Raw genomic sequence first — 14125 nt, 5'->3', positions numbered from 1 at the left:
ATCGTCTCGATTTCCTTTGGCTTGATAGCTGCAGTGTGCAGGGGTGGGCCTGCTGGTACCAGGACACTCAGACTCCCCGTTATACATCCTGTGCACAGCTCTCAATGGGAATCGCACCCCTTGTCTCCTTTTCTTTGCTCTCACAGGGACGCCCAGGTGATCCTTAACGGAGACACGTTCCTAGCACTTGGAGACACTTAGGGCTGTGATACAGGGAGAACAGTTCAAAGCTTTGCTCTTGACTCCCACTCGATCCCTTAATGATAGGCTCTTTATCTTGCAGGATAGGCTATCGACTTCCAAGGGTCGTGCTGTCCTTGGGGCAGGTGGAGTACGTTGCATCCGATCTACCAGTAGTTTCTTCATCAACACCTTTCATAGAGTGTCGCACAGGTTCCGATGTTGTGTAGCGAAAGATGCTCCGTAGTCATCCCTCAGCTTTCTGTGTGGGATGGCTAGAAACCTATCCAAGGTGACATGCTTGAAGTTGTCACAGTGACAACATTGGTCCCATTCCGTCAGATAGGACTGTACAGCCATGACTTGCAGATGAGGCTAATGTATAGGAACCTATGTTGAGATGTATACAATGTTAAATAGAAACTATCTCTGGGATATGTAGATTTTATCCACTTTGACTACAATGTCCTGGTTGGAGACATCAGCCAAGATTGAACAAGGTAGACCCGGTCAGATTGTTTAGACGAGTCGGTGAGTCGGCTCCAGTCGGATGTCATAGACCTGGTCAATGATTCAGCTCGGATTGAATATTACAGCTCCCATAGACACATCGTGGGTTGGCTGATTCAGCCGTATTTGAAGACATGAGCCGTGATCCGAGATGCAATGTCCATCTGATAGACCTTGGTGAAAGCATATATATACACACAGTCACAAAGGGCATATACACTTACACATCGCCACAGATCAGAGAGAGACCAGAGTAGAGCCACAAAATGGAGCTGACTAATAAATTTAAGATGGCCAACTACCTCATGAGAAACAAAGACATCTTCCAGAAGCTCATGGCAGCAATACAAGACCACAAAAACCTGACACTAGATAGTGGACTAAGAAAAACACTACGCCTGATGCTCAAGAGGCAGAGATCAGACACCTATGTGAAATACCCCGAGACTCTGATAAATATAATGCACTCCTACTTTGGTGATGACTCTGATCCTGACACACATAGAGCAAATGGACCTGGTGGTGGAACTAAACCTCAGCATCAACCGGAAGGAGGCAAGAACCAGCCTATCAGAACCCCAGAGTGATCATCACCAGTGACAACCTATTGGACTGCTCTCCACATAACTGAAACATGTTTAATTCTCTGTCATGTAACTATTATATGTAACCCATGGTTTGTGTATGTGAAATAAACACAATACCAGTGTTATGTAGTGATACTTGTTGTTTATTGAGTCTGTGCATTGTGTCTGTTCATTGTGCTATACAAATGTAACCACGTTCCCTCTTGATGATACCCAAGAAAGAAGTGTTAAAGGAAAGTCATTTGCTAAAACACACATTTACCTCTAGCTAGTGATCTGTGGATAACCGTACACTACACAGTAGAGTACATCAACGGATCGGTTACCCACCTCTCCGTCACAATGGTCGACTATGAGGAGTACTACAGTAGTAGTTACTGGTGGATTAGCAACAAGGACGATTGGCTTAATAACATGTCCTTGATGGGGGCTCCGTTGATGATTGTTTTTGGGTTGGCGATACTGATAACTCACAGGACCTGTAGCAGAAGGCCATTCATCGTCCTTTATTTACACACCATGTTCGCGTGTACATTCGCTACAGTATGACACCGTGTATGTGCCCACAACGTGCTCCTGTGACGGGATGAGCTACAATGGGAACTGTCGGTGTGACGGTAATGTCGTGGAGACCTCAGAGGCTTCTGTGATTAGCGTTGTGGAACAAGGTAACTACATCTCCAGTCCGTATATATATATATAAACCATAGCCTTGCTACATCTACAACTACATCTGAAACATACAACTGGGTTCTACTGTTTGTTTCTTACTCATCCTCTACATCTGAATAGAACCAGAACCGATCCGCAACGGGCCTGTGACACCGGGACCCAGCTAGAGTGACAGAGGAGCCCTTCTGCAACATGTGACATTAGGTCATCTCTAGACAACACGCTTCATCACTTCAGCTGTGTAACTAATATAATATAATATCTAGACACATGTCCTATTTCATTGTATAGTTCATGTGTTGTTTGTTTGGCTGACCAAATAAAGAACACTACCACAAAACCACGTGACTGTTTATTAGCAGGTCATCTGAGTAACATGACATGATGCACATAATAGAATCACACCGAAATCAAAGGCAGGCTGCTGTATCTTATCTTCCTTGCACATAGCCCATAGAAGTAACACAAGCCATAGATAAGTGACAGCAAAACCACTATTAGGACCATGGCCATGCTCCATATGCACAGATCTTTGTTATTAAGACCCATGTCTGAGTGGTAGAAAGTACTGTTATTAGGAAAGCTGCTTATAGTGGCAGACATGGCTTGTCCTCCTTCCTCGACAGACTGCCTCTGTATAGGATGAGTGTTTTCTTAGAGCCACCGCGGTTCCACAGCACCACTTTCATTCATTCGAATGAGCCTCAGAACCTGCTGTATCAGCTTGGTACCTTCACACTAGTACCTAGGCCTTGATATTGGACATCAACAATGATAAGGTAAAGGCATGCTGTAATTGTAGTCTGATCACTCTAACACAGTATATGTCATTTGATGTTGTGGTATAGTGTCAAGGACACATAGCGTGAGTTCCCTTTGTGTCTATGTGTTATAGATAATATAGGAAGGTAAATGCTCACCTACTTATCTCAATTCAATCTACACTGACATTTAAATCTCAGTTCTAGAGCTGACAATAGCTTCAGGCTATGGCACTTTGACCCTTTTCAAACTGGTGAACGCTCACCATCAATATGAGCTGTCTGACCATAGCCCTGTTTGTTACTACCACATAAATATAGTAGTTCATTGACTGTGGATGGGTTAGACAAGGTTGTACTCCTGCACTGTCGTATACTGGAGTTTTGGTTGGAAGAGTCAGCTGTTTTCGGGTGGCGTAGGCATAAATGGACACTAAAAATCATAGATTCCTAACAGTGCCTGGATAGGTTAGACACAGTTGGAGTCTTGCACTGTCATATTGGACTCCTGCACTGTCGTATACTGGTGTTGTGTTCGGAGGGGTCAGCTGTGCTGTGATGACTGAGCATTGGTGGATACTACAACCACGGAGCATCACCATTGGGTGAAATAATGATCCATGTTGGACAAGTGGTGCTCGTCTGTGTATAAGAAGTGTAGCTCAGCTACAATGTCCGTCCATTACATTCAGCACTATTACCATGTTGTACCTTACCATAGTCATTCGATGGTGTTGTACCCCACTGGACCATATCAACCTCATCACGGATAACATCACAAAGTGGTATATGAACAGGTACTAGACATCTGACAGTTATCTGCATTGAGGTTGAACCTAAAAGGGCTACCAGCTACATAACCAAGTTAGTATGTTTGATGCAAAATCTCTGGGTTGAACCGAATGTCAATATGATGGAGTGTGGAGATGTGGATACATTGTTGGGAAACAAAAATGCTTTGGGTCTTGTTAGCAACACCTACTGTGTCACCTACACTGCCAGTAGACCAGGACTCAGTTTCTATAAACATTTGAGTAACACAGTGGCATTAGTGAAAGGGTACGACTGGACAATACGGAAGGGTTCAACTGTTGCAGTCAATGGGACAAATATAAAGCTGTACTGTCAACACGTAAGTTCTTAAAGAACGGAAGTTCTTAAACACTGTAATCACAGTAAACATGAAATGTGTTATGTTGTCCTTTGTTAACAATTGTTTGTATGTGTCACCCCTAGGAAAGGCTAGTTGTCACTGCTGTACTGACTGGGTCATTGACCAAGATGATAACAGTTCAATGTCAAGAACCCCAGAGGATATACGACTTGATGAAGACACATGCGATCATATGCTCCAACGTCTGGGATTCCAACAGAGCACTGGGATCATATGCTCCAACGTCTGGGATTCCAACAGAGCACTGGGATCATATGCTCCAACGTCTGGGATTCCAACAGAGCACTGTCAGCAATGGTTACTGTTGTGTTTTATATTGTTATACTCTGCCTTACTGAATCTCTGTGCTATCCATGCCAAAGGTAATAGTCTGTTGTGATATACAGTGATGATATTGAAATGTGAAATAAAAGACATAACGATATTCTGGTTGGTATTTTGGTGTTTTATTCAACAAAGCACATTGTATACATACACATACATAGATACATGTCAGGGTACAAAACATTTCGGTTTAGTTTGCGTAGCAAACACCAGAGCGCCCAGCTTTCACTTGGAGTGCACTCGTTTGTGTATAGGCGACGTGTAGGGGAGGCTCAGGGTGGCCCGGGTTCTGTAGGGGAAGCCCCTGTAAGGGAAGCCCCTAATTTTCACATTTCAATATCATCACTGTATTTCACAACAGACTATATTACCTCTGGCATGGATAGCACAGACATTCAGGAAGTCAGAGTATAACAACATAAAACAGAACAGTAACCGTCATCATCAAGTCCTAAGTGGAGTCAATTTCCAGGGGCTTCCCCTACGCGAACCCGGGCCACCCTGAGCCTCCCTTACGCGAACTCTGTGCTCATTCTGCCCTTGGGCACTGTGTGAGTTTGGGTATCGATTTTAAAACGGCTCCCCTCCTACACTACCTTCCCTGGGTTGTGGATATTGTGCCTTTGGGTATGGTTGTTATTATTTAAATCAAATTTTATCGGTCACATACACATATTAAGCAGATGTTATTGTGGGTGCAGTGAAATGCTTGTGTTCCTAGCTCCAACAGTGCAGCTGTATCTAACAATACACAACAATACACACAAATCTAAAAGTAGAAGATTGGAATTAAGAAATATAGAAATATGTGAAGACAGACAGACAGACAGACAGACGGACGCACACAAGTGCAGACACAGACAGACACATTGACGCACACACACTCTCCTTCCCGCTAACTTTATAACATGCATATGTAACAGTACTCTTCTGACGTTGTGTACAATCAATCATCGACACGAACTCCAACTTGTAGCACCAGTCATGGAGCTTTATTCTGATAGGAACAGCACAAAATTGCACGTCATGTAATGCACGGCTCACCATCCAACTCTGCACTCAGGCACTGTACAAAATATACAACCCCCCCACCAGACACAGTAAGTTGCTAGCTAGCATTAGCTGGAATTCTCTACAACAAAATGCACAACAAATATTCCCTAAAAAAACACTGCATCTTATGTGTGATGTTCCAATAACATTTCCAAACAAATTGATATAAATTGTACATTTAAATCATCACTTGGGAGTATAAAAATCACTTTTGACGTACAGTGCTTTGCAACCAACAACTTACCGCTGGTTTGGTGCTTGTTCACTGGGACGATTCTAACTGAAACATCCTCCCTCGTAAGCAAGCTACGCAAACCAGCCAATAAGATGCCATGTTGAGTAGGTGAAGGCAAGACAAAAATAAAACACAAAAACCCATTGGCTTAACAATAAAGTGGCAAGGGGAATCACCAATATAACCCTGTCACACTCCCCCCTACTGAATTCCACTTGCAAAGAAAAATAACAAAAATACAAAACCACACTGTGCAAACATACCAGGTACAGATACACTCAACATATGTACAGAATAATCCACAGAGAAGAAAAAAAAATAGATATATTTTTATAAGATTCCAACCGGGCGACGTTGAATTCATTCAAAGGCTGAAAGAATTTTTTTTGAGAATTCACATGAACGTGCATCTCCAGTGTCACTATTCTCAGCCTGACCACTCACAAAATCTCCTGCTGTTTTTCGCCCAGAGACAGGAGAGACGTCATTCCACTTTCTGGCGCCTTCTGAGAGCCAATGGAAGCCTTAGAAAATGTCACGTTACAGCAGAGATGCTGTATTTTCGATAGAGATGCCACAGAAGGAGAACAAATTGTCAGACAGGGCACTTCCTGTATGGAATCTTCTCAGGTTTTTGGCCTGCCATATGAGTTCTGTTATACTCACAGACACCATTCAAACAGTTTTAGAAACAAACTTTAGGGTGTTTTCTATCCAAATATACTAATTATATGCATATTCTCGTTTCTGGGCAAGAGTAGTAACCAGTTTAAATCAGGTATGTTTTTTATCCGGCCGTGCAAATACTGCCCCCTAGCCCCAACAGGTTAAAGCAACAGACAGCAAGACCATGTTGAAACATCCTGCCTGTCTATTCTGCCTGGTCTCCCCACACCCAGGGGTTAAAGCAACAGACAGTAAGAACATGTTGAAACATCCTGCCTGTCTATTCTGCCTGGTCTCCCCACACCCAGGGGTTGACTACAACTGTTGATCTGAGGCTGTGAACAAAGACAGGGGTCCAACTCCCCAAGAAGGTTGATCATCCTGGAACATGACTCATTTCCTTTTCTCAACACCATGTCGATGATGTCACATGCCTTCTCTGTCCTCTCAGCTATCCCCTTTAGTGAGTCCATTTCCTCACTTCGTTCAGACAGAGTGAGTTGTAATCCCATAAAGAATCTAAGGAAGGTCTTTGGTCAAGATGTCAACGTGGTGATGTGTCTCTTTGACTAGCCTGACTATCAGCCTCCCCATCTGTATAGGACAAGAGATCATTCCAGTTTTCAAAATCATGTCGATGAAATTCTTCCACACAGAGACACTCGATGTCAATCTAAAATGAATCATTGTTTATTGTCAGCGAGCCGGAGAGGTTCCAACCAATCAGGAGCTCTCCCTGGTCAGACCCAACTCAATGTACCATAGTACACATGTCAATCAGGAGCTCTCCCTGGTCAGACCCAGCAGTTGTCTTATAAACGGCTATACACAGACAAGTTATATTTGCATGGTTTAGGATAATTAATGAATCATTACCGTTTTGTTTCATTCATGTGACCGACCAGTACTGGTTCATAACATTTAACAGACCAGTACTGGTTCATAGCATTTAACAGACCAATACTGGTTCATAGCATTTAACAGACCAACACCTCACCAGTCTTCTTCTCTCTAAGCTGAGACCTTGAAACTGAGATATCTCCTTCTCAAAACAACATCTGGGCTTACTGCCAAATTACAGCTACTGATAGTGAGGATTGTACAGTCAGCCACTTGATGAACACACACATTGGTTTATAGAACAGCACATGAATAAAACACAGACATTTGTTAAAAGAATAGCAAACATTAAAATTTCCCTTACAATCATTTAAGTGTCTTTGTCCACAGACTAGGAGACAGGCCTCAGCATCTTCAGATTAGGTGAAGAAGTGTCTTTGTCCACAGACTAGGAGACAGGCCTCAGCATCTTCAGATTAGGTGAAGAAGTGTCTTTGTCCACAGACTAGGAGACAGGCCTCAGCATCTTCAGATTAGGTGAAGAAGTGTCTTTGTCCACAGACTAGGAGACAGGCCTCAGCACCTTCAGATTAGGTGAAGAAGTGTCTTTGTCCACAGACTAGGAGACAGGCCTCAGTGTCTTCAGATTAGGTGAAGAAGTGTCTTTGTCCACAGACCAGGAGACAGGCCTCAGCACCTTCAGATTAGGTGAAGAAGTGTCTTTGTCCACAGACTAGGAGACAGGCCTCAGTGTCTTCAGATTAGGTGAAGAAGTGTCTTTGTCCACAGACTAGGAGACAGGCCTCAGCACCTTCAGATTAGGTGAAGAAGTGTCTTTGTCCACAGACTAGGAGACAGGCCTCAGCATCTTCAGATTAGGTGAAGAAGTGTCTTTGTCCACAGACTAGGAGACAGGCCTCAGCATCTTCAGATTAGGTGAAGAAGTGTCTTTGTCCACAGACTAGGAGACAGGCCTCAGCATCTTCAGATTAGGTGAAGAAGTGTCTTTGTCCACAGACTAGGAGACAGGCCTCAGCACCTTCAGATTAGGTGAAGAAGTGTCTTTGTCCACAGACTAGGAGACAGGCCTCAGCACCTTCAGATTAGGTGAAGAAGTGTCTTTGTCCACAGACTAGGAGACAGGCCTCAGTGTCTTCAGATTAGGTGAAGAAGTGTCTTTGTCCACAGACTAGGAGACAGGCCTCAGCATCTTCAGATTAGGTGAAGAAGTGTCTTTGTCCACAGACTAGGAGACAGGCCTCAGCACCTTCAGATTAGGTGAGGAAGTGTCTTTGTCCACAGACTAGGAGACAGGCCTCAGCATCTTCAGATTACGTGCTACAAGACAGAGGATGGAGGAGAAGGGAAGAGAGAGATCAGAAAGTATGGAGAAGAATGAGGAGTGAGATACACCTGAGATAATGATGTGATGGTGGTTCTATGATACACCTGAGATAATGATGTGATGATGGTCCTATGATACACCTGAGATAATGATGTGATGATGGTCCTATGATACACCTGAGATAATGATGTGATGATGGTCCTATGATACACCTGAGATAATGATGTGATGATGGTCCTATGATACACCTGAGATAATGATGTGATGATGGTCCTATGATACACCTGAGATAATGATGTGGTGATGGTCCTATGATACACCTGAGATAATGATGTGATGATGGTCCTATGATACACCTGAGATAATGATGTGATGGTGGTCCTATGATACACCTGAGATAATGATGTGATGATGGTCCTATGATACACCTGAGATAATGATGTGATGATGGTCCTATGATACACCTGAGATAATGATGTGATGGTGGTTCTATGATAGAACTATAATAAGAGTCATTTATTACGGACAGCAACACAAAAACATGCTTCCATTATGAAAAATACTTTCTCTTTGATCTGGGTAGCTATGTTTTTATTTGACCTATATTTAATCATTCCACATATTCAAGGGAGAGATCAAATTAAACTGTCTTACCTAGATCCACTCAAGTGCTTAACAAGATGGTATTCATGTTCAATGAGAGCTTTGAGACAAGCTCCCGTCACTTCTGGTCCTTTAGGGAGGACTGATCTCAGTAGTTCTCTCATTCGGTCCTGTTCAGTTGTTTCAGCTTTTATTCTGGAGTACTCTTCATCACCAATCATGCTCTTTGACGACAGATCATCTGCTATTGGCATTGGGTTTTTGACTCCCTGAATGAGTATAGCTCTGTGTTTCTTCAGAAACTCCTCAGCAGGAATCCCAGGGAGTGTTAATGCTGAAGGGGGGTGAATTAAATGAATATGTGTTTAGGGTGAACAGCAGCTGGTTCTACATCTAACAGTCTCTCCAGTTATCATTCCCCTGATAGTAATTTATTGAATAGAGCTGACTCCAGGGTTGTAGTCAATTCACATTCAAGTCAGTCAATTAAAATAACAAATAAATAAAAATGGTCTTCCTATAAGTCATTGAAAATTGATGCCCTTTTCCGGTTATTGAATTGGAATTTCAGTTAACTTCCTGAATTGACTGACTTATTTGGAATTGACGCCTACCCTGGCTGACACGATTGTCTATTCTACATAACATACAGAGCCTTGCAAAAGTATTCACACCCCTTGGATTTCTCTATTGTGTTACGTAGTGGGATTAAAATGGATTTAATTGTAATGTTTTGTCAACAATCTACTGAAAATATGGATCAACAACATTGTAGTGACTCCATCATAACGACTTAAATGACAGAGAGAAAAGAAGAATAAAAAAATACAGAATAAAAATATTCCAAAACATCTTATATGCAACAAGGTACTAAAGTAATACTGTAAAAAACATCTACAAAGGAAGACACTTTTTGGCCCAAATGCAAAGCCTCATGTTTGGGGCAAATCCAACACATCACTGAGTAACTGCCTCCTTATTTTCCAGCATGGTGGTGGCTGCATCATGGTATGGGTATGCTTGTCATCAGCAAATACTGGGGAGTTTTTCAGGATGAAAAGAAACAGGATGGAGATAAGAACAGGCAAACTTCTGGAGGAAAACCTGGTTCAGCCTGCTTTACACCAGACACAGGAAGAGGAATTCACCTTTCAACAGGACAATAACCTACAACACAAGGTTAAATCTACACTGGGGTTTCTTACCAAGAAGACATTGAATGTTCCTGAGTGGCCAAGTTACAGTTTTGACTTAAATCTGCTTGTAAATCTATGACAAGATGTGAAAATGGCTGTCTAGCCATGATCTCCAACATCTGGACAGAGCTTGAAGAACTTTGAAAATAATAAATGGGCTAATATTGTACAATCCAGGTATGTAAAGCTCTTAGAGACTTACCCAAGAAGACTCCCACCTGTAATGACTCTTAGAGACGTACCCAAGAAGACTTCCAGCTGTAATCCCTGCCAAAGGTGTTTCTAAGTATTGACTCAGGGGGCTGAATACTTATGGAAACACTATTTTAGGTATTTAATTTATATCTAAATATATATATATATTCTTTGACATTAGAGAGTATTTTGTGTAGATTGTTGACAAGAAATGACAATGAAATCCCTTTTAATCCCACTTTGTAACACAATAAAATGTGATGTAGATAGATATACAGAGCCCTGCAAAACTGTCAATGTTCTATATCATTACACCCCGCTGAACATGACTCATGAAGACCTTCATCACCCCACTGAACATGACTCATGAAGACCTTCATCACCCCACTGAACATGACTCATGAAAACCTTCATCACCCCACTGAACATGACTCATGAAGACCTTCATCACCCCACTGAACATGACTCATGAAAACCTTCATCACCCCACTGAACATGACTCATGAAGACCTTCATCACCCCACTGAACATGACTCATGAAGACCTTCATCACCCCACTGAACATGACTCATGAAGACCTTCATCACCCCACTGAACATGACTCATGAAAACCTTCATCACCCCACTGAACATGACTCATGAAGACCTTCATCACCCCACTGAACATGATTCATGAAGACCTTCATCACCCCACTGAACATGACTCATTGAAGATCTTCATCACCCCACTGAACATGACTCATGAAGACCTTCATCACCCCACTGAACATGACTCATGAAGACCTTCATCACCCCACTGAACATGACTCATGAAGACCTTCATCAGTGTCCTTCATCACAACTTGAAGAGACGTTAGCTCTGGAACCTCATCCACAAAAACAAACTTACATATTGGATGAGAGTCGTTGCTGTATACATCTGAAAAACAAACAATAGCAAATATCATAAAACATTTTAATAGCATCTGTTAGAAAAGGACATTGATGATGGACATACTGTTTATGTCTAGTATTTCTTACCTTTTGATACCACTGATTTCCATACTGTCCTCTCATCTTCCCCGATTAACTCCATCTCAATGTCAACCCCTGTGTTTCCCAATATCATCTGACAACAGCTTGGTGTGGTGTCTGCAGGTAACAGCTGAATCTTCTGTAGAAGGCCATATGGTGCAACGATTGAGACAACAGACAGAGAGAGAGAGAGAGTGAAATAGAATGATATTCCAGTTATTCATATACAATATGACAGATTAATGTCCTCAGCCTGCTAAAACTGCACCTCTGGATAGATGGAAGTGGAGTGGGGATTCTTGAACGCAAACCAACTGTTCAGCTTTAAGGACCCGTTTGGACTTGACAGGAGAAATTCTGAATATCCTTGGGACATCTGATTTTTCTCCCGTTCCTGAACAGCCTACAAAATGAGCAATGTAGTAGTCAGAACAATGTAGTCTCAAAATTCACACAACATGCAGCTCACTGAGCAATCCAATTTTGTCAACATAATCGTTATTGATTTATTATCTTTATTTTAGCAGGATATTATTTTAAAGGTGTACCAGGTAAGTTGACTGAGAAGAGATTCTCTATTACAGCAACGACCTGGGGAAGAGTTACAGGGGAGAGGAGAGGGGATGAATGAGCCAATTGGAAGCTGGGGATGATTAGGTTGCATTGATGGTATGAAGGCCAGATTGGGAGTTTAGCCAGGACACCGGGGTTAACATCCCTACTCTTACGATAAGTGTCATGGGATCTTTAGTGGCCACAGACACCTGTTTAACGTCCCATGTGAAAGACAGCACCCTACACAGGGAAATGTCCCCTTCACTGCCCCGGGGCAATATCCCCTTCACTGCCCCGGGGCAATGTCCCCTTCACTGCCCCGGGGCATTGGGATCTCCTTCGCCCAGAGATAAGTGTGCCATCTACTGGCTCTTCAAATTAATGAGACAGAAATAGATTTCTCACAGAGCTGCATGTTTTCTTTGTAATCTAGAGATTATCAGCTTTCCTTTTGTAAGTTTCAACATACACATGTTGTCACTTCAATGATAGTGTATCACCTCTTTCTGACTGGAGTTTCTGAGGAGCAGGTACAGCCTTGAAATTACTGTTTCCTTTTTTACTGCCATATAGACGACCACGTCACAGTGGACATCTACGTTCCAAGAAAAGACATAGCTCAGTATAACAGAGAGAGTTGAGAACTTGGGATGGAGAATCTTAGCATGGAATCTGGTGACCTCATGCACTTCCTCTAAAGACACTCCATGTTCCTCTACATGAAGAATCTTCATCTCATTCCTCAGGGAAGGGTTGGTCCCTGAACAACACAATAAAAAGGAGACAGAAAGACAAATATTGTATTATTCATCCAACTAAAACACAAAGAATATGCAGTACCAGATCACAGTAAACTCAAACTCCCAGAATAGCTCATTCATTCATTCATTCAGGAAGTGAAACTCAGTTACATGGAAATGTCTTTCTGAATACTATTTCTATATGGTTTTACCTAAACAGACACAGTGTGGCAGATGAACTTCCTCCAGTTCACCTAACTCCATAGTGATGTCCAGCAATGGACCACCTTGTGTGTACTGCATGTCTTTCAGAAGTTGACTGTAGGGATCCCAGTTCCTGAAGTGATACTTCAGAATGACATCTCTCTCACACAGCCAGCGGAGCCCAGACACTGTGCACTCATAACTCCCTTTGGGTGTCCTGTGTCTGAGGGCAACAACAAGATATGGTAGAGAGGGTCAATGGTCAAATGGAGAGGTTGGATTAGAAGACTATTCCCAAAGGTAATGGGGAAATACACTAGCAGGTGGAATGAAATGTTAAAAGTAGTTATTTTACCTGAACATTGTCACTCCCTGGACAGTGGAAGTCAAGGGCTCAATCTGAAGCCAGTGTGTGGAGTCCTGAACAAGGACAAGCATGTCAGTAATATATATGGGGCCTGTTTCCTGGACACAGATTGAGTCTAGTGCAGGACTTAAAACATGCTCAATGGAAGTTTCAATAGAAAGTTCTTTAAGGTCCAGGACTAGGCTTAATCTGTGTCTGGGAAACTGGCCCATTAAATAAACAGTAATTTATCTAATGTATTTATTCAATGTTACATAGAATGCTGGTGATATATTGATTACACTGTCTAATGAACAAAGGTGACAACATCTAAAATCCTGCATGCCTACAAGCAGAAAACAGGACTATATCTATATCCCAGTATGAATGGTTGGTCAGTACACACCTGGCTTTGAGATTGTGTTTATATTACTAAAGCAGAACACAGGACTGTCTATATCCCAGTATGAATGGTTGGTCAATACACACCTGGCTTTGAGATTGTGTTTATATTACTAAAGCAGAACACAGGACTGTCTATATCCCAGTATGAATGGTTGGTCAGTACACACCTGGCTTTGAGACTGTGTTTATATTACTAAAGCAGAACACTCGACTGTCTATATCCCAGTATGAATGGTTGGTCAGTACACACCTGGCTTTGAGACTGTGTTTATATTACTAAAGCAGAACACAGGACTGTCTATATCCCAGTATGAATGGTTGGTCAGTACACACCTGGCTTTGAGACTGTGTTTATATTACTAAAGCAGAACACAGGACTGTCTATATCCCAGTATGAATGGTTGGTCAGTACACACCTGGCTTTGAGACTGTGTTTATATTACTAAAGCAGAACACAGGACTGTCTATATCCCAGTATGAATGGTTGGTCAGTACACACCTGGCTTTGAGACTGTGTTTA

The 14125-nt window shown here is 42.3% G+C and overlaps 2 protein-coding genes across 3 annotated transcripts in view; both read right to left on the bottom strand.

Annotated features, from left to right (window-relative positions):
* Positions 1-14125, bottom strand: part of LOC115190782 (protein NLRC3) — a 172017-nt gene that overhangs the window by 150461 nt on the left and 7431 nt on the right. The gene's annotated exons all lie outside the window — the stretch shown is intronic.
* On the bottom strand, positions 8316-12493 carry LOC115190802 (uncharacterized). 2 transcript variants are annotated; one of them, XM_029748885.1, is made up of 6 exons: positions 12411-12487; positions 11624-11758; positions 11362-11494; positions 11231-11260; positions 9002-9284; positions 8316-8340 (listed from the first exon to the last, which is right to left on the bottom strand). In XM_029748885.1, exons 1-6 carry the CDS (start codon positions 12477-12479, stop codon positions 8334-8336), a joined length of 657 nt encoding a protein of 218 aa, XP_029604745.1. In that variant the 5' UTR covers positions 12480-12487; the 3' UTR covers positions 8316-8333. The 2 variants fall into 2 exon arrangements, 1 of the variants encoding a protein (XP_029604745.1); XR_003877391.1 differs by lacking the exons at positions 8316-8340; positions 9002-9284 and adding an exon at positions 10554-10681 and having other exon boundaries at positions 10750-11260; positions 12411-12493.

The sequence above is a fragment of the Salmo trutta genome, unplaced genomic scaffold (genome assembly GCF_901001165.1).
Source record: "Salmo trutta unplaced genomic scaffold, fSalTru1.1, whole genome shotgun sequence".
Taxonomy (NCBI): domain Eukaryota; kingdom Metazoa; phylum Chordata; class Actinopteri; order Salmoniformes; family Salmonidae; genus Salmo; species Salmo trutta.
The sequence above is the reverse complement of the archived record's forward strand: the minus strand, read 5'-3'. Positions and strand labels throughout refer to the sequence as shown.

Coding starts and splice junctions, on each gene's coding strand:
- LOC115190802 (XM_029748885.1), bottom strand. CDS start 12,479: ATGGCAGTAAAAAAGGAAACAGTAATTTCAAGGCTGTACCTGCTCCTC. Junction 11,495..11,623: donor CCACTTCCATCTATCCAGAG/GTGCAGTTTTAG, acceptor GGCCTTCTACAG/AAGATTCAGCTGTTACCTGC. Junction 9,285..11,230: donor CAACGACTCTCATCCAATAT/GTAAGTTTGTTT, acceptor ACCCCCCTTCAG/CATTAACACTCCCTGGGATT.